This window comes from Azolla caroliniana, unplaced genomic scaffold, assembly GCF_043228905.1.
Source record: "Azolla caroliniana isolate FFs.n. ecotype wild unplaced genomic scaffold, voAzoCaro1.0.p SCAF_22, whole genome shotgun sequence".
Taxonomy (NCBI): Eukaryota; Viridiplantae; Streptophyta; class Polypodiopsida; order Salviniales; family Salviniaceae; genus Azolla; species Azolla caroliniana.
In genome coordinates this window covers 11,760,233-11,784,678 of record NW_028230457.1, presented here as the reverse complement: position 1 = coordinate 11,784,678, position 24,446 = coordinate 11,760,233, and the positions used below count along the sequence as shown (strand labels likewise).

General features: G+C 41.9%; 1 protein-coding gene across 2 annotated transcripts; it reads right to left on the bottom strand.

Annotated features, from left to right (window-relative positions):
* Positions 1–3,501: 3,501 nt before the first annotated feature.
* Positions 3,502–23,642, bottom strand: LOC147850038 (protein VASCULAR ASSOCIATED DEATH 1, chloroplastic-like). Of its 2 annotated transcripts, none has more exons than XM_087336936.1 (17): positions 23,418–23,642; positions 22,787–22,852; positions 21,525–21,575; positions 21,383–21,448; positions 9,234–9,329; positions 8,228–8,329; positions 8,043–8,095; positions 7,740–7,957; positions 7,101–7,141; positions 6,928–7,015; positions 5,787–5,876; positions 5,665–5,719; positions 5,507–5,573; positions 5,328–5,427; positions 5,057–5,118; positions 4,741–4,822; positions 3,502–4,610 (listed from the first exon to the last, which is right to left on the bottom strand). In XM_087336936.1, the coding sequence occupies exons 1-17, from the start codon at positions 23,625–23,627 to the stop codon at positions 4,081–4,083; spliced, it is 1,977 nt and encodes a 658-aa protein (XP_087193062.1). In that variant the 5' UTR covers positions 23,628–23,642; the 3' UTR covers positions 3,502–4,080. The 2 variants fall into 2 exon arrangements, with proteins under 2 accessions (XP_087193062.1, XP_087193063.1); XM_087336937.1 differs by having other exon boundaries at positions 4,741–4,804.
* Positions 23,643–24,446: the final 804 nt, after the last annotated feature.

The following is a 24,446-nucleotide window of genomic DNA, read 5'->3' as shown; positions in this document are numbered from 1 at the left end:
CAACCATATTTTCAACATATACCTATCAATAATATATAGACATTTTGGCATCAACCTTTAGAGTATCCTCCTCAATGGTCATCCCAACTTGCAGTACCAGTTTCACATTGCCGCCAATCCGATGCTCGTTCCCCGCCAAATTGCACCCACAATATGAGAGTGTGAGGATGGTGTGTGAGTCATGGATCCTTAACTTGGCTCGCCCCGGTTCTGAGCAGCTCCTCCTCTATTGTCTCATCCTCTATTGTCTCCTCTATTGTCTCATCCTTTTTGCGGAAGCAACCGACCTCCGAGATCTTGAAACCATCATCAAGTTCATTGCTTGGTTGTTCTTGTCAGACGACATAGAAGACAATGGCCCCTTGTTACTCGGTACCGAAGATCATGGTTTCATGGGGTCTCATGATCATGGTCCTCCATCTACCACCAATGTTTGGGCACAATTGGTTCTTTCTAAACTCCGCGACCCACAATCTCCTAGCAATGTCGTACTTTTCGACAATTTGAGTGACTGCCATGCCCAGAGCTTAATCATGTTAGATGCATTGGGGGAACTATGGGGCAAGATGTAATCTCGGCTTGTCCCACAAGTGCGGTCACGCTTCATATTGGTCATGCAAGATCATCTTCATGCCGTCTGCCTTCAGCCCACAAGCAATCGAGCATTTTGGCGGCACGAGGAGGGAGGCGATATGAACAAGAACATGGAGGAATATATGGCTATTCGCCGGCATTCCTCGGGCTTCCTTGTGGGTTTCGAGCTAGTCCTCTACATGTTAAGCCTAGATGAGGATCCCATCCATCTCCACCAGCTCGTCGAGGAGTTCCGAGACCTTGTTTTAGACTACATATGTATGTGCAACGACATCGTGTCGTGCCACATGGAGGCGTCCCTCGGTTACAATTTCAACCTTCCGTGGGTCATGTACGAGAGCGGTGCATTCGGGTCCTTCCAGAATGCGGTGGAAGTTGTGGTGGATATGATGGATTGTGTAGATGCTCATTGTGCACAAGTAGTTGATGCCATACAACGGAAGGAGGAGTTGATACAAAGGGAGCCGAAGCTCAATGCGTACTTGGCGACGATGGTGTCGTGTATGTCCGGCACGCTTCAGTGGTCCTTCAAAACATGTCGTTACGGACTCAATCACGACAATGGGCATCGCAAACATACGATATCTTGTTGATTTAAGAACACACGATCTTCATTTTTTTGCATGTATGTTTTTGACTTGTCCAGAACCTCGCCTCCCCAACATTGTTTACTAATTATTATTCCGTTAGTTTTTAACCATCCTATTTGACAAGATCCCCTTTGCATGAATAATATCATTCTTTGTTTTTGAAGCTTTTTGTTGTTGCAAACAAGCTTAATTGTCAACTGATATTGTAATTAACCTAGGGGTTTGAGAAGACATTTACATCAATGTGTGTGTGTGGACATAGTGAGATTGAGGTTTTTGGAGTGAAGAGGCCAAAATCAAAGCTACCGAGGTGCTCAAATCACAAACGAGCCTTGATTTCACGAAAGGGGACAAAAGGAGGTAACTTGAGTTAGAATTCCTTGCCATTGAATTTTATCTTGCAATTAAGTAACGGAAAATAGGCTACTGTGTTTTGGGTTAGTATTGAGTGTGAAAGTTTTTCCAATGGTTGTGTTGGTGGTGTTTAGATGTGTATTGACAAGAGGCTTTATAATGATGCCCAATGTGGTACCCATGTCTATATTTCTCTCATGTGTCTTTACCCTTTTAATGAGTCCACACTTCTTCTTTTTTCTTCAAAGATTTTCCTCATTAGTATTAAGAAAAACATGTGAATGCTATAACTTAAGCTTATGTGCCCAAAAGCTTACAATTTTCATGTAAAATGATATACAATAATCCTAAGACCAAAGCTAGAACTTTATAAAAGGTATAAAAATTTATTGTTGCACTTTGCCATGCTTCACTGATATTCAAGAAAGGGTCCATGGAAGTTGATAGTTCCATTGAGGCCCTTCAGTTGACTCAAAAAATAGGGGTAACTTTTTCCGTAAGTGAAGGAGCTTCTTCTTTCTCTTATTCACAATCTCTGGTGAACCCTGCATGTTGTCATACTGGCTGCGGACTACTGCCACCAAGTTCTCCCATATCTCACGCAAGACATCTGAGAGACACTGATATGTTGCATCATAACGTCGGTTGCATCGACATTTCCATAATGCCCATAACGTTATTGTAGTCATTGTTTTCCATATCTGGACAGATCACACCTGCTTTCGAGGTTGTTGAAAGGGGCTGACCAATATCAATATTCTATTATGTACCATCATTGCCTCTTGAACATCGTTTGCCTCATACAACATCAAACTGGAATGTAATGCTCCCCACATTGTTAATCCCCATGAAAATAGGCAACCGACATCGATTGTTAAGTGAATGAGTCCACACTTCTTTGTAGGCTTATGATTTCAATTATGATTTCAAACTAATTGTGTTCTCTTCATCGTATCTAAGCCACAGTTCAATAATACTTGTATTAGTGTCCAAAAAAACCTCGATATTTGCACGTGGTCATTGCATATTTGGCATATCTCGATCATCTTCCATATTTTAACCCTTTTCCCAATCACGAGCATGCAAATTTGAGAAAGTAACAATTTCAAAGTGCTCCATGATTTTTGGAACTACATAATTCCCGATCAGAAAGTATCGTGTTGTACCATCATGAAACTATGTTATAAAGTATTCATGAACAATAAAAAGACAAAACCCAAAACAAACAGATGTATGTATGCACATATATATTATATAATGTTCCCACTTTTATAAAAGTTCACTTACTTATATAATTTTCCCTTGTTCTTTATAATATTTTGGAAAACCTAGAACACCTAGTTATAATTTGTGAAATCATAGTTTCGTGTGAGAGTGTGTGCATGTTGTGTCAACTCATCTTCATACACCTACATTGTGAAAAGCAAGACATCATGCTTTAATTTAGGAGTAATTTCCAATATAATACTTGCATGTATGACATGATGAACAAAGAATTATATACAGGATGCAAATTATCACATGATGAACAAAGAATTATATACAGGATGCAAATTATCACATGATGAACAAAGAATTATATACAAGATGCAAATTATTACATGATGCCATAATTGTGGGTATGGAAACTCCTTCTCATCATCGATATCCCATGTGAAAAGACCAATATCTCATGTTGCTCTGTGATATTAATGGAGAGGTTACAAATGTCAAATAAATAAATAAAGTCTTTTATCAAGTAAACCATGCCCATGCATTTGCGATAGTTAGGAAATCACTTGAACCTAAACACCACAAAGCATGAATCAGCTCATCGTGCATCTTCACAAACATGAGAAGTTTGAAAATTTCCGGAACGTTCAATCACACAATCAGGTATAAAAGACCAAGAATATAATCAAACAAAACGTCCAGGTAGTGAAGCTTCAGTGCCATGACAGAAGTCGAGGCTTAGTTTTTCGAAAATGAGAATCGGGTGGTTACGTACAAATATTATTATTATTATTATACTACATAGACCATGATGAGAATGTCACCACAAAAAAATTGATGATGAGGTTTTAAGCTTTTGTTGAATTAAAAAGCTCTTGGTACAATTGTGGTGATTGCTCGCAGTGCCCAAAATGCAAAACATTTACTCTATAAAAACAGATGCATGAAGTTTCCCCTTTATCTCTTTGTCAAGAAAGCTGTTGCATCGAATGTCTTCTGATGTTCAAAGGAGAAGCATTTGAAAAACAATGAACAAGGTATTTAGAGATGTCATGGATACAATGCACAATGATATTTGAGTCATGCTTATTGACTTTGTACAGTGATGGTTGTATTAAGACTATCAGAAGAAAAAACATCATCATTTGGATAGCAATCCTTGAAAACCCCTTCCGTCAATCTCGAATATTTTCTCAGCAAAGAGACAGATTGATGTGGATACTGATTCAGAGATTTTGTATAAATGCTTCGATCAACAGAGGGAAGATATGTGCCATGGACAGTGATTAGTGGATTTTGTATAAATGCTTCTGCATTTTTAGCTAGGATTTCAAGTGATCTCAGGAGCTAATCCTGAATTATAAACCGACTTCTCAACCAACTTGAAATTGCTTTTCAAGATACCCAAGGAATTCTGCAAACTCTCTATTCGTGCCTCTGCTATGTTTATTTCTTCTTCCAATAGCCTTGCAGAATCTTCCAGCCATGTTAAATCACGTCGTTGAGAATTCCCAGCAAATGACTCATAGTAAACTGTGGCACGCTTTTGTAGGCTAATGGGTACATATTGCACCTTTGATGAACTTGATAGAGTTATAATAATCCCTGTCTGTATGAGTACCAATACTGCCAATATGCAGATAACAACAATAAGCTTTTTTGAGTCGGTAAAGCCAAGACGAGTTACAAAATCATCATGCTGCTGCAGAACGTCTGATTCTTTACTTGGCTGTGAAGCCAAAGTTATGAGCATTTGTTTAGTTTCCTGGGATGCTGGTGTTGAAACTTTCTCTTGGCCTTGAATTTGCCCATTTCCAAGTTCAGACTTCCGTTTCACTTTTGATTTTGTTCTTGGAGATCCTAAAACAATATAACATGCATGATATGCATCAGAAAATGGCATCTGTTTGGCATTCCAGTTGGGAGTTTGGACAAGAAAAAATGTAATTACCATAAGATTTACAAGAGAACGAACATAAAGAGCAATTACCTATCGCATTAGTCTGGCTGACATTGTCAACTTTTATTGGTTTACTATCAATCAAACCTTTCTCCTGCAAACATTTAAATGCCTGAACCATGGGATCCATCAGTTTATTGTTCATCAACTTTCAATTAGAACACAATGAACATGGTGAGTAAATGGTGCATGATATGCAGGAGCCAAGGCCAGGTAAAAAAAGGAAAAAAACATGTGCCAGGTAAAAAAAAGAGCAAAAACATATGTAGCAATATAGGTTCTGCATCAAATAACTAGCTCCAAGACATGCAGACAAGTGGTTCCTGCCCTTATATAAGATCATTACCTCACCCAACCAAGTGCCATAAACCTCCTTACATTCTTCAAAAGTGCCCTGCTCGATCTTACCTGTTAAATAATTGAAGTCAATGCACTACAATCATCGAAATTTCATCACTTCGTCCATAATAATGGATAGTGTCATGTAGCTTTACACGCAAGATGACTTATACAAGAAACATATGCCACTCAAACTACAGAGGTAAATACAGATTCTTTTCATAACAAAAAAGTCAATGCTTTACCACTGTGTATTGACAAAATCGTCAATATTTTACCTTTCCAGACTGTTTTCTTGGAGAAGGAAACATTAACAAAAACCCGAACCACACAACTGGGTGTTTCTTTGCCAACCAATGGATAAACATCCCAATGCCCCTGTAGAATGATAAATTTCAATTAACCAGGTTGCTGCGCCAGTTAAATATAAAACAAGAAATTCAGCAAGAACCCTTGCCTCCACATGAAAATAATCACCGTAAGGTATGTCATTCATTTGTTGTGAAGTCTCTACAACTAGGTGACTGCATGAAAATTAAATTTTGTGACAATGTTACCTTCTATCTAAAAAACATGAAACCTACTTGGGTGACACATGGGAAGGATAGTATATACCTATCCCGGTATACACGATATCTTTGAACCTCTTGACAGTTACTAGCTTTGGGGCCTGACAGAAGCATATGAGTTTGAAATCACGAAATTGTACAAAATAGAATTTTGTAGGGGTACCTTACCAAAATAGACCTTGACAGGATGCCGAAAAGAAACGTCTCGCACATGACCACCAAAATGTTGACCTTTTGCCCAATTTGTGCACCGAAAATCTTCAAAATCAAGAAAAACACCAATAAAATCATCGTGCCACAATAAAATACTGTGTAATCAATATGTCCAGAATCCAATTTTTGTGCATCTAATTTTTTCTCTTGCACACATAAATCAATGAAATATGTTTCAACCATTATTTCAATACAGAACCCTCCATTCCATGGAAGCAGTTATAAACAGAAGTTTCTTTTTTTCAATATCTTTTAAATCAGGCAAATGACAAGAGAGGGAATGCTGAAACAGAATGTGCTTACTGACTTTCAAAACATATAGTACTGCTAGAGGAGATCAAATGAGCTTAATAGACCACACACTTAGAATTTAAGTAAAATATAAGAGGATAAAAGAATAACAATTATAAGAGCTCAGGTCACTTTAAGCTTGAAACTAATGTAAGACATACTTCTTTGGCCTGGCTAGAATAAGGTAGTAAACAAATTGATGAATGAATGAAGCCCAAGCGGCCAAATTTTGCCTCTTCAAAAAGAATTTCCACACTGAAAAATATTAGTGGATAGTGAAGCTTGCCTTCTTCAGCAGGTACAGTGCTGCATTTGGCCATCATCATGTTTTCATTGAAACTTAACTCTTTTAATTGTAGTAGATGAAAACTGCACCTCAATTGATATGTTAACTGTAGGTGATAAATGTACTATCCGCATGATAAAATAATTAAGGTGCATTTGATGGATCTAGGAGAGCCAAACGTAGGATTGGCACCAATTGAGAAACCATGCATTTGATGGATCTAGCAGACACAAATGTAGGCTTAACACATTAGAGATTCCTAGCCCTGCCCAAAATGTTAGCCAGTTGCATGTAATGGGTGGAAAAGAGCCAAAAGGCAAGGGATAGAATGAGCTTTCCAAAACCTTTCAACAAATTTAAAGTTCATAGGGATTAGTTTTGATTTGAGCATATCAGATTCATGTTTCAAAAGTTGCATTATCAACCTATAAAATTAATGGGTATATCCGCATAATTCAATACGAATACAGCAAATGAATTATATTCATATTAAAGATGTAGAATTTACAGTCTTCTTGCCTTGATCTCCACATTTTTTGTGAAATGATTCAAAGAACTTCAGTGAATCATTCGAGAAGAACATCATAAAGAAATCTTTCACGTTGATCTGCATCAACATTTACCATGGTAAAGAACAAGAAATACCATATACAAACTCTAGAAAATAAGAATCCAGCCATATTATCACTCACAGGCAGCTCACATTCCAAAACCGTTTTATATGAATCCGTCACTGCAACCAGGAAATGTTATTGTCATGTTAGCGGGACAATAATATGTAAAGAAACTTTAATAAGAAGTTTTGATATAGCACAAGTGTTGTGTAAACAACAATGATGATAGAAATTTTATAGACTGTTAATAAATAAAATCAGGACATTACAAGAGCTAATCTCGTCATGTTTGTGTATCATGTTCTTTATATTTCTCTCTCTTTCCTAAATCTCTACATTAATGTCTACTTAATCCCTACTTTTCTGTCAACTTATTCTCTATGTTAATGTCTCCTTAATATCTGGGTTAAAGTTTGCTTAGCTTCTACATAAATGACTCTGCATTAATCTCATCAGCTATTCTATGTTTATCCTCAGTTGCTTAGCTTCTGCCTTAATGGTTGATTATTCATAATTAGTCATCCATTTATAGGAAACATGTTATCTAGAATAACTGTACATTTCATGACTGGCTGTCTTTCCTGTCCAAATATTGTAATATCTTTAATGTTTTCAAGTTTATTTTTTCACTAGTATAAAAGACCACTATGGTCAGCATGAATAGGTTTCTCCTTTCTTTTATCCAGTAGCTATGACTTCGAGTAATAAATGTTATACCTGTTGGGGCATCCTCGTCTTCAATTTCCCAAACACTGCTATGCTTAGAAACATCATCATCAGTAATTTGCGCATCTTTAATTTCCTCACTGCTGCTTGAATCCTCTATTGATGGCAACTCTTCCATAATCACAACTTCCTCATTTATCCCTTCTGCTGCATCCTCAATTGCATGTTCAGTTTCAGCATTGCATCTAGTAGAGGCTTCTACCATTCCACTGATTCAACAAAAGTGCATCCCCTAATCTGTCAGCATGACCAGTTCATGTGTGATCAGAACCCTGACTGTGCAATTGAGAATACCTGCTTCCTGAGCTCGATTCCGAAACAGATATATCATGCTGCTCTGAACTTGTCTGCACAGGATGACTTATAAGTACATAAGTACAGGTATATTATTCTGCATATGGAAGTGACTATCTGACTCCAAATGTGCACTTCCAAAAAGATAAATGGCTATGTGGGCAGGTATGAGAACCTGATAGTACCTGTGAATCAGAATCCAATATTGCGTTCTTGCTGTGGCGAGCCCATCTTTCTTGTATTAATCGATAAGCTTCATCTCTAGATAGAAAAGAGGCAAAAAAACTCTGCAACCATATCAACCTTCTAGTTAAGAAATACTGATTTATGAGCAGAAGTGTTCATGTGAGTTCTGTTTTAATAAATGCCAAAAGACATAACTAAGGATTTCCTTCTCATAAGAGATCATAGTCTCTTTAAGATGTAAATATATATTTCACCACGATTAGGGTTTGAGTCTTGTGCATTTCATACACTAGACTCCCACGTGTGCACCAAGAGTACCTTGACTCAATGGTTTATGCATAAAGAACACTTATGCCCCATGCATAACATAGGTCATGAACCAAGAAGATATAGTCATTGCTGAAGTCGACAGAGCAATACATGTATCGTATGGAGTTCATATGCCTTCCCCTCAAAACAAAATTTGTTAGCAGGTCATTCAGTAAGGTTTGGTAAAGTGATGAATCCAATTATGAGATCTAGAGCCCTCTTGCTCAAAAATACATTCATCATGAAAATATCTTTGCCATCTTGAGCCCATATGCAGAATTAACAGTCAAGAGTAAGGAAACATTTGTATTCTAGTATGGAGGCCCCAACTCAGTCAAGTGGATAATATATATCAAAAGCATTTTTAAAAGTGATGATCTCTTAAATCCTTGATTCATCAAAGTGATATACAGTATATTATGCTACAGGCTGCAATTTAAAACCAGTTTATGCTCACTAATCAAAGGAATGCTTTTCGAGGAAAGGTACTATTGAAGGTGCATGTCACTCAGTAGCTACAGCAGTATGGATTCGCTAACTTTTTTCACCTCATCAGGTGGATATCAGACTATTTGACCTTATACATGCACCACAAGGTGGATTTGAACTAGAAACTTACCCATTATGTAGCATAAATATACCAAAATCTTAGATAAACTGTCATAATTTCAAGATTTAATGCATGTTATACTGTACCTTTTTACCCCATGCCACAATTTCAATAGCATTTGGGAAAAGTCCTGCAGTCTTAGCTTTATGGACACTTGTCACATCCTTCAGAACGATCACTTTCTGTAAAGGAACCACATTTAGTTATTTCATAAGTATATCTGAAAAACGAGTTGTATCTGGTTTCTGAAAGTATAAATGACAAGTTGAAAAGAGGAACAAGGCCCATGTGAGATAGAGTGATTCTAATAGCTTTGAACATCCTCACACAATCAAAAATTATATTAACTCGGTTGAAAAGAGGAACAATGCTGAATGTGAGACTCGGTGACTCCAATAGACTTCAACATCCTCATACAATTAAAACTTATAATAACATAGTCTCTAGAATGTCATCTTTCCAGCCATATCTTTACTAAGTAGAGCAAATATGAAGAGATAACACATCATATGGACACAGTACATAGGATATCAGGGTACAGTACATTGATAATGCTTTAAAGGGCATGGACTGAATATCGAGAGGTAATTATTCTACTTTGAGATCTTATATAAAATACAATAAATCATTATCGTAATCCATCAATGATGAGCATGTCATTTCTCATATATAAAAGTGTTTTTCATGATAACAATTACAGTAAACATAAGACTCTAGATTGTTTCATATGCCATGATGTCGTCATGCTAAATTTGGCCTTCTAAACATGCTACTATACATCTAGCATGTTAGTGCAGGACATGGACATAGCATTGAGGCGGATATTGTCGTTTTCTTTACAAAATAGGAAATAAAGGACCCTTAATAATGGAAGGATGTTGTTTTAATGCTGAAGGTGATCATTGTACGTTGTACCAACACTTCTGACTCTGAAGCAAATGGTGGGAAGGCAACCCACCAAACTACTATAAGTATCTGCCAATATAACACAAAGTAGTTCATTGTTGAGCTTCTCTTCAAGTTGTATATGTGCAATTAAGCATAAACTATTTGTGCCAAATCTATTTCATCTGCTGGCAACCCACCAAACCACTACATATTTCAGCCAATGTAACAGGGAGAGTACTTAGACTTTGAGCTTCTCTTTGAGTTGTAAATGTGCAATCAAGCATAAACTATTATATACAAATCTATTCTATCTGCTGTGTGTATTTCATTGTATATTATTTCCTTTCTATGCCTTGGTTTAACTGAGCGTAAGGGCATAAGGAATATATGATGTGAACAATATACTAAACTGAGTGCATGGCATAAGCAATCAAACAGATTGTGTGTAACTTGTATCTTGGGCTTGTTGCTTTAGGTCAAATTCTTCTGCCATAACTTCTCCATGCATGGCCTCGATTGTGCCAAACTTTGTTGTTGACTCATCCTTCATATGTGCATTGAAGTCGGAGTGCAAACCTCACGCAAGCAGGTGGAAAATAGCAAATGGTGTGATATTAGCTCTCTGAGATCTGCTCCATATAACTTGCATCTACATCCTTGACTTTTATGTCATTGTGATCACATGGACAATGAGGAAAGATTTATGATGAGAGAAGAGACAGGGAATACAATGAGACAATGAGGAAATCACCAATGTCCTGATTTCTTATAACCACCTGGTGAATTGCAAAGACTCAATGATTAGAGCAATGCATTTCTTTAACATCATATATGTGCCACATACCAACTTGCTTAGACTGGTATTATATGAAGGATGAGCATGTTGGAGGGTGGCAGCTCCAGACCTGCACTCTCTTTTATATTTATTATCTCTGTACTACATTCTCTCTTTTCTCAGATTCTTCTCTCTCTAGAATCTGCAACTCTTTAAATGCCTTTTCTCTCTTCTACCTTTTCCAAGATATTCCTAGTTTTTTGTACCTGTTTGGTAGTACAAGAGTCACTTAACTACCAAACAGCCATTTCACCCACATTCCCCAATTTTGTATAAATAGGCTATACCAGCCTCTTTTGTATAAGTTTTCATTTTCTTTTTTGCTACTTAAAACAAGCTCTATTCCTTGGCTGTGTCTCTACTCTTTGCAACCATTTTTTCTACTGCTGTCTAACAGCCTTCTCACAGCTTGGCTGTGCCTATTTTGTTTTAAGTCTTCCGCTGCTGCTATTAACAGCTTTTCTCACATGGTATCAGAGCAGTGAGGTCTCCATATCCTCGGCCTGATTTTTATTTTTGCCAAAGAGCACACAGACCTATCTTCTTTTATCCCTCCCTCCCAACCCTACAGAGGAGGCTCTTCTGTTTTCTTTTCCCCTTATCTGAGCCTCACCTAGCATCTAGGGAGAAGTAGAAAGACCCTGAGTATCTACTTACAACTGCTGTAAATTGTCCAGCTGTAGCTCAAGAGGAGGATATCCATGGCCTCACATGCCACCATTGTTTCATCAACCATTCCCCAACTTCCCAAAGAATCCATCTTAGATGGGAACAATTACTTGGATTGGGAGCTACAAATAAAGACCTTGCTACAATACCATCGTTTATGGAATGTAGTCAATGGTAGTGACAAGAAACCACCAGTAACTTCATCCTCTTCAACCAAATCAGTTGCTGGCTCATCTAACGCTGAGATTGAAGCTTGGCTAGATAAGGATTCTCGTGCTCATGCTTTCCTCATGTTTAATATTAAACCGAGCATCGCTCGTCAATTTCAAGATAAAGATGACGAGACAGCCAATGAACTATGGACAGCCATCAAAAGGAGGTATCATCGAGCTAATCATGCTCAAATGATAGCTATTGAAAGCCAACTAGCAAATCTCAAGATTCATGACACTCCCAACATCATGGATCAAATAACGGAATGTGTCACTCTCCAAAAGGAACTAGTTTCTTTGGGAAGCAAGTCCACTGAAGTTGAGTTTGTGCATCGTCTAATGATAAAGTTGCCTGAGTCATTCTCAGCCTTTTGTGACACCATTTCTCTTCTTCCCAACACACCTGACATGAATACATTTCTTGGTATGCTACAAGATAGGGCAACAAGGAAGAAAAGTGCTCAAACTTCCAATGAGACGCTTCTACATGCGACAAGTAAAGGCAAGTGGAAGCAAAATGGTAACTCCTACAACAAACCCAATCCAAGACCGCCAAACAACCCAGCTTACAAGGAGCTCACTTGTCATTATTGTGGCTACAAAGGTCACATTCAGCCAGATTGTCGGAAAAAGAAAAGGGACAATGCTAAGAACTCTTCTTCTACCAGAAATCAACCTACATCGAAATCCAACTCGGCCCACTCAGCCAAAGAAACAGTTTTCCTTGGCATTGAGGAACATACTTCACATTTGGCTGGACCAACTACTTCAACCATCGATGAGTGGTTAGTAGATAGTGGTGCCACTTCACACATGACCTATGACAAATCCATTTTGCATGATGTGAAGCCTAGCTCTTCCCAAATCTCTATAGGAGATGCCTCAAGCATTGAGGCTTCATGTGTGGGTAATGTGGTTCTTGACAATTCTTCAAGTGAAGAACCTGTCGTTCTTCAAGATGTGCTACATGTGCCTCGCATCTCTACCAACCTACTTTCGGTTTACAAAATCACCAAGCAAGGTTATGGAGTCTACTTTGATAGCTCAGTTTTGGAAGTGATTGACACCAACAGCCTACAAATTGTAGCTAGTGGCACACAAGAAGGGGGTTTATATCACCTAAAAAGCTCCCATAGCCCCTTGGAAAACTCCAAATCTCATCTTCTTCATCTTCTTCAAGGCTCTCATGCCTTGGTGGCACAAGAAGATCCCACGTTGTGGCATGCTAGGTTTGGTCATCTCAACTATGATTCTCTTCAAAAGCTCTCCTCCTCCCAACTAGTTGAGGGTCTTCCTATTTTCAAATCTCCCAATACCCCATGTGTTGCTTGTCTTCATGGCAAGCAACATCGAGAGCCTTTCCCTCATGAAGCCACTCACCAAGCAACATCTATCTTGGAGTTAGTGCACATGGATCTTTGTGGTCCCATGAAAACCACTACTCTTGGTGGTGCACGCTACTTCATGCTTATAATTGATGACTTCTCCCGCAAGGTTTGGGTTTATTTTCTTGTAGAAAAATCCCAAGCCTTCGCAAAATTTCAAGAATGGGTAGCTCTCGTGGAGAACGAGACATCGAAGAAAGTTCGAAAGATCAGGTCGGACAATGGTGGAGAGTTTATCTCCAAAGCTTTCCACCATTTCTGCTCTCAACGAGGCATTGCTCGCCAATTTTGTACACCCAATACTCCTCAACAAAATGGAGTCGTGGAAAGGAAGAACCAGACAGTCCAAGAGATGGCTCGTACGATGCTATCTCAATCTGATCTTCCTCTCTCGTTTTGGGGTGAAGCTGTCAACACAGCAGTCTACATCATCAACTGCTGCCCAACAAAAGCAGTTGCTAGAATGACGCCTGAAGAAGCATTTACAGGTGTAAAGCCCTCAGTATCTCATTTTAAAGTGTTTGGTTGTGATGCTTATGTTCACATTTCAGATCATAAAAGGACGAAATTTGAGTCCAAAACCAAGAAATCAAAATTTCTTGGTTACAGCACACAATCTAAAGCATATAGGTTATGGGATTTAGAGTCAAAGTCCCTAGTCATATCTGTTGGGATTTCGGTCCCTCCGGATGGGATGTCCGGAGATGAATGACGGCAAGCCCGGTTGCGGTTACGGAACCGGATGATGAAGAGTACCCGGCATGAAGCAGGATAAAGAGTACCCGGATACGGAGCCGGATGATGAAGACCCCGGTTACGGAGCCGGATGATGAAGACCCCGGTTACGGAGCCGGATGCTGAAGACCCCGGTTACGGAGCCGGATGACGAATGTACCCGGAGAGAGATCCGGATGCGGGGACATATTTGTGAATATGTTTGCCAAGAGCCCTTGAGGCTATATTTGTAAATAGCCCAAAAGTCATATGTGTATAAATATGACTTAGGGCAAACAGTTTGTTGTTGTTGCTCATTTTCTGTTTTCCAAGAAGAGGGAGCGAAGTGAGAGCAGCCGAGCGAGAGTGAGAGAGAGAAAGAGGAAGGAAGAGGTCGACGCCTCTGTGTAATACCGCCGCCTGTGGCGAGGACAGCGAGCTCAAGGTTGTTGCCTTGTAGCCTCACCATTGTACATCTCTGTGTATAGTGATAGTTGGAGTTAGAGGACTCCCGTGGTTTTTTCCCATTTAGGGTTTTCCACGTAAACATCCTGTGTGCTCTTCTCTCTGTTGTTCTTCGTGCATTCTTGTATTTCCCGTTTTCTGCGAATCGATCCTGTTCCTCGGTTGTGGCCGAGCACGGAATTTCAACAAACTGGTATCAGAGCGACGGTAACACAGAAAATGGAAGGCGGCGGCAGCGGGCAGCCGATGATGATGGTGCTGAATGCACAGAATTACGCCGACTGGAAGATCAAGATGGAGGATCTTCTGATTGTTCGGGACCTGTACGAACCGATTGACAGGTCGGAAATACCGAAAGGGGTACTTGAGTCGGAGTGGAAGCTCCTGAACCGGAAAGCCGTAGCGACGATCCGGCAATATGTCGATGTAAGTGTCCTGCAACATGTGGCGAACGATACGAACGCCTATGAGATGTGGAAGAAGCTGTCGGGCCTCTATGAGAGGAAGAATGCGTTGAACCGGACCTCCCTGATGAGGAAGATAGTGAACCTCAAGTACCGGGACGGCGAGAGTATGGTGGAACACGTAAGCACGTTCATGGGATTCGTGAACCAGCTTGCGGCGATCAAGTTCCCGTTGGAGGATGCAATGCAAGCCATCATCCTGATGTGTACATTGCCGGACAGCTGGGAGAACTTGGTGGTGACTCTCATCACCTCCTGCACCGAAGATAACTTGTCCCTACAAACGGTAAAGACAAGTATTCTGAATGAAGAAGCGCGTCGGAGAGATAAAGAACCGGTCTCCGACTCGAAGGCGCTGCTTACCGAATCGGATCGGGGAAGACAGTGGAACCGGAGTCCGCAAAGACGGGAGAAGTCGGGGACCCGGTCGCAGTCAAGAGGAAGGCCAACATGCTTCCACTGTGGGAAGCCGGGGCACTTCCGGAAGAATTGTCGGCATTACCGAAAGGACAACGGAGCCGACGACACCGATTCGAAGAAATCACCGGAGAGAAACGGTGCATACCGGGGAGCCACGGACCGGAGAGGTCCGGATCGGCGAGGGCAGGACCGGAAAGGAACGACGGCACTTGCGGCAAGTGAAGAAGAGATAATGCTTATTACCGAAGAGAGGGAGCTGAACCTTGCCGGTGTAGAGATGACCTGGGTGGTCGATTCCGGAGCGTCGTTCCACCTGACCCCGGAGAAGAAATACTTCTCATCCTACACAGCCGGTGAGCACGGCTGTGTCCGGATGGGAAATGAAGGTACGTGCCGGATAGCCGGCATAGGAGACGTGTGGCTGATGACATCAACCGGATGCAAGATGCTGTTGAAGGATGTGCGACACGTTCCGGAGGTCCGATTGAACCTGATCTCGGCCGGGAGGCTAGATGATGAAGGCTACACGGGTAGCATCCGGAACGGTGTCATGAAGTTCAGCAAGGGGAGCCTGATAGTGGCTCGGGCCCGGAAGGTCAACACACTGTACCTGATGAATTCCCGGCTATGTCTGGAAGAGCTGAATGTGGCAGCCGACACTGCCGGTGAGCTGTGGCACAAAAGACTGTGCCACATGAGTGAGAAGGGGATGAAGAGGCTTGCAGAAGACAACCTCATTCCAGTGAAGCATGTGCACCTGGAGAAGTGCACCGATTGCCTGGCCGGTAAGCAGAACCGAACCTCCTTCCACTCAAGGCCACCGACGAGACGTAGCGCACCATTGGAGTTGGTGCACACTGACGTGTGTCAGGTAGAGACGAAGTCACATGGCGGAGCCCAGTACTTCGTAACATTCATCGATGATCATAGCCGGAAGCTGTGGACGGCGCCGTTGAAGACAAAGGACCAAGTGTTGTCCGTCTTCAAAGAACTCCACGCGAGAGTGGAAAGAGAATCCGGCAAGAAGCTGAAAGCGATACGAGCGGATAACGGAGGGGAATACCGGGGGCAGTTCCAGGAGTACTGTCGCTCGAAGGGAATCCGGCTCGAGTTTACTGTGCCGAAGACGCCGGAACTGAACGGGCTGGCCGAGAGGATGAACCGGACCATAATGGAGCGGGTCCGGAGTATGCTGGCGCATGCGAAATTACCCAAGGGGTTTTGGGCTGAGGCAATGTCGACGGCGACATATGTGATAAACAGATCACCCTCAGTTCCTTTGGACGGAGACACGCCGCAGAGAGTGTGGACCGGTAAGGAAGTGTCCTACCGGCATCTGAAGGTGTTCGGGTGTCTCGCATACGTGCATGTGGCAAAGGACCGGAGAGGAAAGCTAGATCCTAAGACCCGGCCATGCATATTCCTCGGTTACGGCGACAACGAGTTCGGCTACCGAGTATGGGACCCGGTCGACAAGAAGATATTCAGGAGTCGAGACATCATCTTCATGGAGGACAAGACACTCGCCGACTGGGAGTCGGAGAAGAAGATGAAGAGCTCCAAGTCGATCGGTGAGGATCAACTCTACGAGGAGCAGTCCCGACCGGCAAGGGACCGGTTAACACTCGAGGATCCGGCCGAAGACGGTGAAGAAATAGAACCGGCCGAAGAAGATGAAAATGATACCGGAACCGGCCCCGATCCCGAAATGGATTCGGATGAAGAAGAAGAATCGGAAGAACCGGTTACCGAAGCTCCCGAACGGAGATATCCTCTAAGAGAGAGGAGAGCCCCCCGGAGATTTCCGGAACCAGAGCACGTGCTGCTAACCGACGAAGGGGAGCCGGAGAGCTTTGAAGAAGCAAAGCATGACACCCAGAGCCGCAGGTGGTTGAGTGCCATGCAGGACGAGATGGATTCCCTGCATGAGAACCACACATATGAACTTGTGGAGTTGCCGAAAGGAAAGCGGGCACTTCGAAACAAGTGGGTGTTCAAGCTGAAACCGGGAGATGCCGGAAACCCCACGAGATACAAAGCCAGGATCGTGGTGAAGGGGTTCCAGCAAAAGAAGGGCGTCGACTTCGACGAGATATTTGCCCCGGTAGTGAAGATGACCTCCATCCGGACGGTGCTGAGCATAGCGGCAAGCATGGACCTCGAGGTAGAACAGATGGACGTGAAGACAGCATTCCTTCACGGTGACCTCGAAGAAGAAATCTACATGCAGCAACCGGAAGGATTCGAGAAGAAAGGGAAGGAGCACCTGGTATGCCGGTTGAAGAAGAGCCTTTACGGACTGAAGCAGGCTCCCCGGCAATGGTACCGGAAGTTCGACTCCTTCATGACCGACGAAGGGTACCTCAAAACGCAGTCCGACCACTGCGTGTTTGTGAAGAAGTTTGAAGGAGGAGACTTCCTAATACTCCTCCTGTACGTGGACGACATGTTGATCGTCGGACGGGACCAGGTCAAGATACGGATGCTGAAGAAGGCTCTTCACCGAACCTTCTCAATGAAGGATTTGGGTCCGGCGAGGCAAATACTAGGGATGCACATCATCCGGGACCGGAAGAAGAAGCAGTTGTGGCTGTCACAGGAGAAGTACGTGACGAAGGTGCTTCACCGGTTCAACATGTCGGAGGCAAGACCGGTCGGATCGACCCTCCCGGCAAACTGCAAGCTGTCCAGCAAGCAAAGCCCCAAGACAAAGGCTGAAAAGGAGGATATGATGAAAGTACCATATGCCTCAGCCGTCGGGAGCTTGATGTACGCCATGGTATGTACGAGACCGGACATCGGATATGCAGTCGGAGTGGTGAGCCGGTACATGAGCAATCCCGGCAAAGAGCACTGGAACGCGGTCAAGTGGATACTCCGATACCTGAAGGGCACAGCGAATGTGTGCCTCCGATTCGGCTCCGGTAAACCCGAACTCGACGGTTTCACCGATTCGGATATGTCGGCTGATGCAGATACCAGCCGGTCCACATCAGGGTATGTGATGACGTATGCAGGGGGAGCTGTTTCGTGGCAGTCGAGGCTGCAGAAGACGGTTGCGTTGTCAACCACGGAGGCGGAGTACATGGCGGCTGTTGAAGCCGGCAAAGAAATAATATGGATGAAGGACTTCATTAGAGAGCTCGGTATCCAGCAGGAGGAGTACCGACTCTACTGCGACAGTCAGAGTGCCATCCACCTTGCGAAGAACGCGGCCTATCACTCCCGGACGAAGCACATCCAGCGAAGATATCACTGGATCCGGGAAAGGATAGAAGACAAGGAGTTCGTGCTGACGAAGGTCCACACGGACGAGAACGGGTCGGATATGCTGACCAAAGTGCTCACACCCGACAAGCTGGGAGCGTGCCGGAAGAGAGTCGGATTGGAGAGACATCCCATGCCGAAGTGAAGGGGGAGTTTGTTGGGATTTCGGTCCCTCCGGATGGGATGTCCGGAGATGAATGACGGCAAGCCCGGTTGCGGTTACGGAACCGGATGATGAAGAGTACCCGGCATGAAGCAGGATAAAGAGTACCCGGATACGGAGCCGGATGATGAAGACCCCGGTTACGGAGCCGGATGATGAAGACCCCGGTTACGGAGCCGGATGCTGAAGACCCCGGTTACGGAGCCGGATGACGAATGTACCCGGAGAGAGATCCGGATGCGGGGACATATTTGTGAATATGTTTGCCAAGAGCCCTTGAGGCTATATTTGTAAATAGCCCAAAAGTCATATGTGTATAAATATGACTTAGGGCAAACAGTTTGTTGTTGTTGCTCATTTTCTGTTTTCCAAGAAGAGGGAGCGAAGTGAGAGCAGCCGAGCGAGAGTGAGAGAGAGAAAGAGGAAGGAAGAGGTCGACGCCTCTGTGTAATACCGCCGCCTGTGGCGAGGACAGCGAGCTCAAGGTTGTTGCCTTGTAGCCTCACCATTGTACATCTCTGTGTATAGTGATAGTTGGAGTTAGAGGACTCCCGTGGTTTTTTCCCATTTAGGGTTTTCCACGTAAACATCCTGTGTGCTCTTCTCTCTGTTGTTCTTCGTGCATTCTTGTATTTCCCGTTTTCTGCGAATCGATCCTGTTCCTCGGTTGTGGCCGAGCACGGAATTTCAACAATATCTAGGGATGTTCATTTTGTGGAGTCTCAGCCAGATGACTCTAGGATTTTACCTGAGTTCATGGTTGAAATCCAAGCTCCTCCGGAATCTCCTATTTTAGACGAAGATGTCTCATCTTCAAGCCCCCCATCTCCTCCTACTCAATCTCTAACTTCGCCAACAATTCAAACCTCTCCCTCAACTCCACTTGTTTCCACTCCCTCTACAAACCAGCTTCCACCACTTCCCAAGTGGCTTCAAGCCACCATTCGTGATTCTCATCTCTCCGATGCTGAACTTCATGAGTATACATCTGGTTCTCGAACACGTAAGTCACAACGGCCTCTTCACTCATGCAACTTTGCCTTATTGTGCACTGTTGTGCAATCAAAAGAACCCACAACAGCAAAAGAGGCCCTTGTTCTTCCAAAGTGGAAAGCAGCAATGGAAGTTGAACTTGATTCCATTGAGTGGAATCATACATGGGAACTGGTCCCACGACCTCCACATCGACAAGTCATTGGATTGAAATGGATTTTCAAGACCAAATACCATGCTGATGGTACTTTGGATAAGCACAAGGCACGTTTAGTGGCAAAAGGCTACTCACAAGTTGAAGGAGTGGATTATGAGGAAACTTTTGCTCCAACAGCAAGGTACACATCTATCCGATGTGCGCTTGCACTTGCCGCTCACAACAAATGGGCCATTTTTCAAATGGATGTCAAGTCAGCCTTCCTTAACGGTGACTTGAAAGAGGAGGTTTATGTTGAACAGCCTCCAGGTTTCGAGATTTTAGAGCAGAAAAACATGGTCTACAGGTTACACAAAGCCTTGTATGGCTTAAAGCAAGCTCCCAAAGCTTGGCATGACAAAATTGATAGCTTCTTTCTCTCTCTTGGGTTTCAGAACTGTTAAGTTGACAACAATCTCTCTCTCTCTATATATATATATATATTTCCCGCTTCCAAGGCATGCCATTAATCAGCTCCTCGGTCGACTCAATGTTTGATGGCCGTTCTGGAGCTGAGAGAGGTGTTGGAGGGTGGCAGCTCCAGACCTGCACTCTCTTTCATATTTATTATCTCTGTACTACATTCTCTCTTTTCTCAGATTTTTCTCTCTCTAGAATCTGCAACTCTTTAAATGCCTTTTCTCTCTTCTACCTTTTCCAAGATATTCCTAGTTTTTTGTACCTGTTTGGTAGTACAAGAGTCACTTAACTACCAAACAGCCATTTCACCCACATTCCCCAATTTTGTATAAATAGGCTATACCAGCCTCTTTTGTATAAGTTTTCATTTTCTTTTTTGCTACTTAAAACAAGCTCTATTCCTTGGCTGTGTCTCTACTCTTTGCAACCATTTTTTCTACTGCTGTCTAACAGCCTTCTCACAGCTTGGCTGTGCCTATTTTGTTTTAAGTCTTCCGCTGCTGCTATTAACAGCTTTTCTCACAGAGCATGTGAGAAAATCATCATCAAAATAACAGTCTAAGCACACCTGGTGACTTTCTTGGAATTCCTTCAGTAGTGCAATCATGGAAGCAAGCCTTCTTTCATGTGGTAAGGAGGCTTTCTCTCTTTTCCAAGCTTGGCTCTAATGTCCTCAAGAGCACATGGACATTGAAGAACTGTCTACGATGAGGGAAGAGAGGCGGGATACTACATGCCAAAATAATGAAAAAAGGAATTCCAGAAGATCAATTTATAATTCATTGAACCTACTTTGATAAGCCATTGTTCCAAACTTAAGGAATTGATGCACCATAAGCCACAATCAAAAGATAAGAACCTCGGGAATTGTTATATAGATACTTTGGCAATGTGGAAAGCAAAGGATCTTTCTGAAAGTACTAAAACAAGAATAAACAAGTTACAAAAAATAACCCTAAAGAGATTGAAGGTGCAATAAGAGAAAGATGGGAAAACAAAAGAAAATGGATGATTTCAAGAACAGTTTACAGTATGTCATGTGATCATTTCCCATTTTCCAAGAATTTTGAGTGTGTTAGATATTAATGACGAACATCAAAAACATGTATACATTATTTGGTGTTCAAGAAATGCTGACACTTACTTTCTTTTCATATCCAAAAATATTTGAGTAGAAGCAGACATAATGCTCAAATAAGTACATATGGCCCTGCATATTCAAACCATTTCCCAAGTCAATTGACTGAAACTTCTCAACAAATACAAAAGATTTGGCTTTTGCACACCTGAAGAAGAATTTTTTTCTGAAGTGCACAATTAAAATCTTGAATAAGCACCTGCATCACCAAGATACACCCTTTTGTATTGGTATTATAATTTATCAAAGTCTTTCTAATATTTCCCACTCTTAGACCTACTATTAATGCATGCAATGAACACTCATACAGTGAACCTCTTCTGCTGTCATAACTTATAGGAATCTAATGAGGGATTACTGTGTAATAATACACCTGAATCATTAAGCAGCACCTACAAAACCCCATGAAAAAGACGACCTTAAACAGATTTTTTTTGTTGGTTTGTTGTCTTTATTTTGTATTTCCAGAGAAAATAGAGAGCCTTTGGCCAGGACAATGCCTGAAAATGCAGACAAATCGCGCAAAAAAAAATCTCAGTGTCTCAAAAGGCAGAAGCAGGTGTGATGTAACAATGGTATGTAATAGGTTTGTATATATGAACATTTTGGCCAAATGTTTCACCTGAACTCCTTTGGGGCCTGAGAGAGAGTGATTCAAGATAAAAACATTCAATTGTGATGTGTGCTCTATATCATAAAAACTCCTAATTGTAAAGAAGAATATTGAACACAACATCGGAGGCATAGAATGAGGAAAACCTTTACAAAGTACAGAAACTGAAGCAATATATGATGATAATTCTTTAAAAGATGCTACATATACAGATGTCAAGTGCATGACATGATTAGAAAACACCGCCAATGCAAAGAGGAGTTTGGGATACTACACACAGTTAAGAGAGCCTCAAATCAACAGCAATCCTGACCAATAGCACAAAATCTGGCTGTATCTCAGGTTTTTCAGCAAGCTTAAATGCTTCAAGAAAATTTCTGATCAATTCATTCAAATCCATTTTGGTCTACATTGATATTTTAACACGTTTAAAAGGTTTAGCAAATTACTGTCCAGACGTTTTCAAATTCACATTGTGTACCTTGATATTTTGTGTACCTTGATATTTTAACGCATTCACAAACTTTTCTGATCCCTCTCGTTCAAATACACAAAAACTCTACCTTGGTAATATAACAGGTTTAAAAAGTTTTTCCAAGCTCTCCCATGCTATCACTTCAATAGTAAATACATTAAGTTCAACCTTCATTCTATCATCAAATAATGAGAAAACACGGCAGGATTATGTGCATCTTGCAAGAGGCACAAGAAATGAAAGAGGTAATGCAGAGCCAAAAGAAAAATTTGAAGTTAAGAAAAATGAAAAGTGCATCATAAAAGCACAAAATTAGTTCTACCTCTTCTGGTGGCAAATGGAAAAGTTGTCGGTATTCTTCACTCCGAAGAGCATGGCGAGTTTTCTCCTACAAAAAAAAGGAATAAAAGTTCGTGAGATCTAGGAAAAAAACTGTTTTAAAGCTTCCAGAAAAAACTCTCATGAATACATGTAAAGCTTAGAGAATGTAAAATGCAGAGATCAAAGAAGATAAAATGATGAGACACTTTAAAAATTATAGAAGTAATATCAGTGATCAAAGAAGGCGATAAGAACGAAAAGTAATAGGGAAACAGTAGTGAGGCACACATAAGGTAATAACGATTACAGAACGAAAGCAGTTGCAAGGCTAGCAAAAGGTAAGGTAGCATAGATCAAATGAAACAATTCAATGATGCCAGAAGGTGATGTCAGAAAGCAAAGAATGAGATAAAATGGAATTAATGCGACAGATCAAATATGGAAACTAAGGAACAAACGTTCATAAACCCAACAGAAGGTGTAAATACAAGGGACCAAAGAACAAGATGAAGATAGAAGAAAAAATGGCTTGAAGCTCCATGCACAAGCTAAAATGATCAGAGATTAAATAAGAAGAAAGAAGAAGAAGAAGAAGAAGAAAGAAGGAAGGAGGAAGGAGGGAATAGACTTACCAGAGCTTCTGCTGCTGCTCTTTGCTTCATATCAAGGCTGAATGTGAGTTCAAAATCATCGTCATCATCCAAGATCGCATCTAAAACAGGTGGAATGGAGGACTGGATCTGCTGCTGCTTCTGATCTGGAGGTGGAGAAAGGAGAGACTGAGGGGGAGGAGAAATCTGAAGGAGAGGAGGGATGCACGCAGCAGCAGCAGCGGTTTCCATAAGCTTGGGATCTTTCTCGATTCTTCTTCTTCTTCTGTGGTGGTGGTGATGGTGTAGCTCTAATCAGCCATGGATGGAGAGCTTCACGACAGAGGAATGACAGGATGATGATGATGATGATGATCTTCTAACTGTTCTTCTAAACTGTGAAGGTTCCATCACCATGCCTGCCTGGTCTGTCTGTCTGTCAAAACCACCTGGTTTTGTGGTGCCACCATTTTCCTGGTTTTGTGCAGGGAAATAGTAAGTCAGCTGAAAACCACCTGGTTTCTGTTGGGACAGTTTTGTAATTTCAACATAAATAATTAGTAAGAGAAGAGAAAGAGTACATCTTGTTTTAACTCTCTCTCTCTCTCTCTCTCTCTCTCTCTCTCTCTCTCTCACACACACACACACACACACACACACACACAATGGGTTTGGAAGGTTTCAAACTTAAGTCGAACCGGTTCTTAAACCGGTTAGGCTTAGCCAGTTTGGCCAAACCAATTTAGAAACCGGTTAGGCTAAATCGATTCAACCCCAAAACGGTTCGAGCTCGGTTTGGCAAGGCAATTCAACCCCAAAACAGTTCGGTTTAGTTTGAGCCTTGCCAAACCGAGCTCGAACCAATTTGGGAACCTCACACCTGAATGGAACCAAACCGAACTGTCAACCCATTTAGAAACGGTTTTAACTACTCAGTTTAGGCTTGAGCCAAGTCGTTGCCGACTCCTAGTCTCTTTGTGTGTCTCCGTTTGCTCCCGTGAACCTTTGAAAGCTTGAGTAGTTTTGATCTTCACTTGCTTTGAGATTCGGGTTAAACGAAGGCCCCTGATC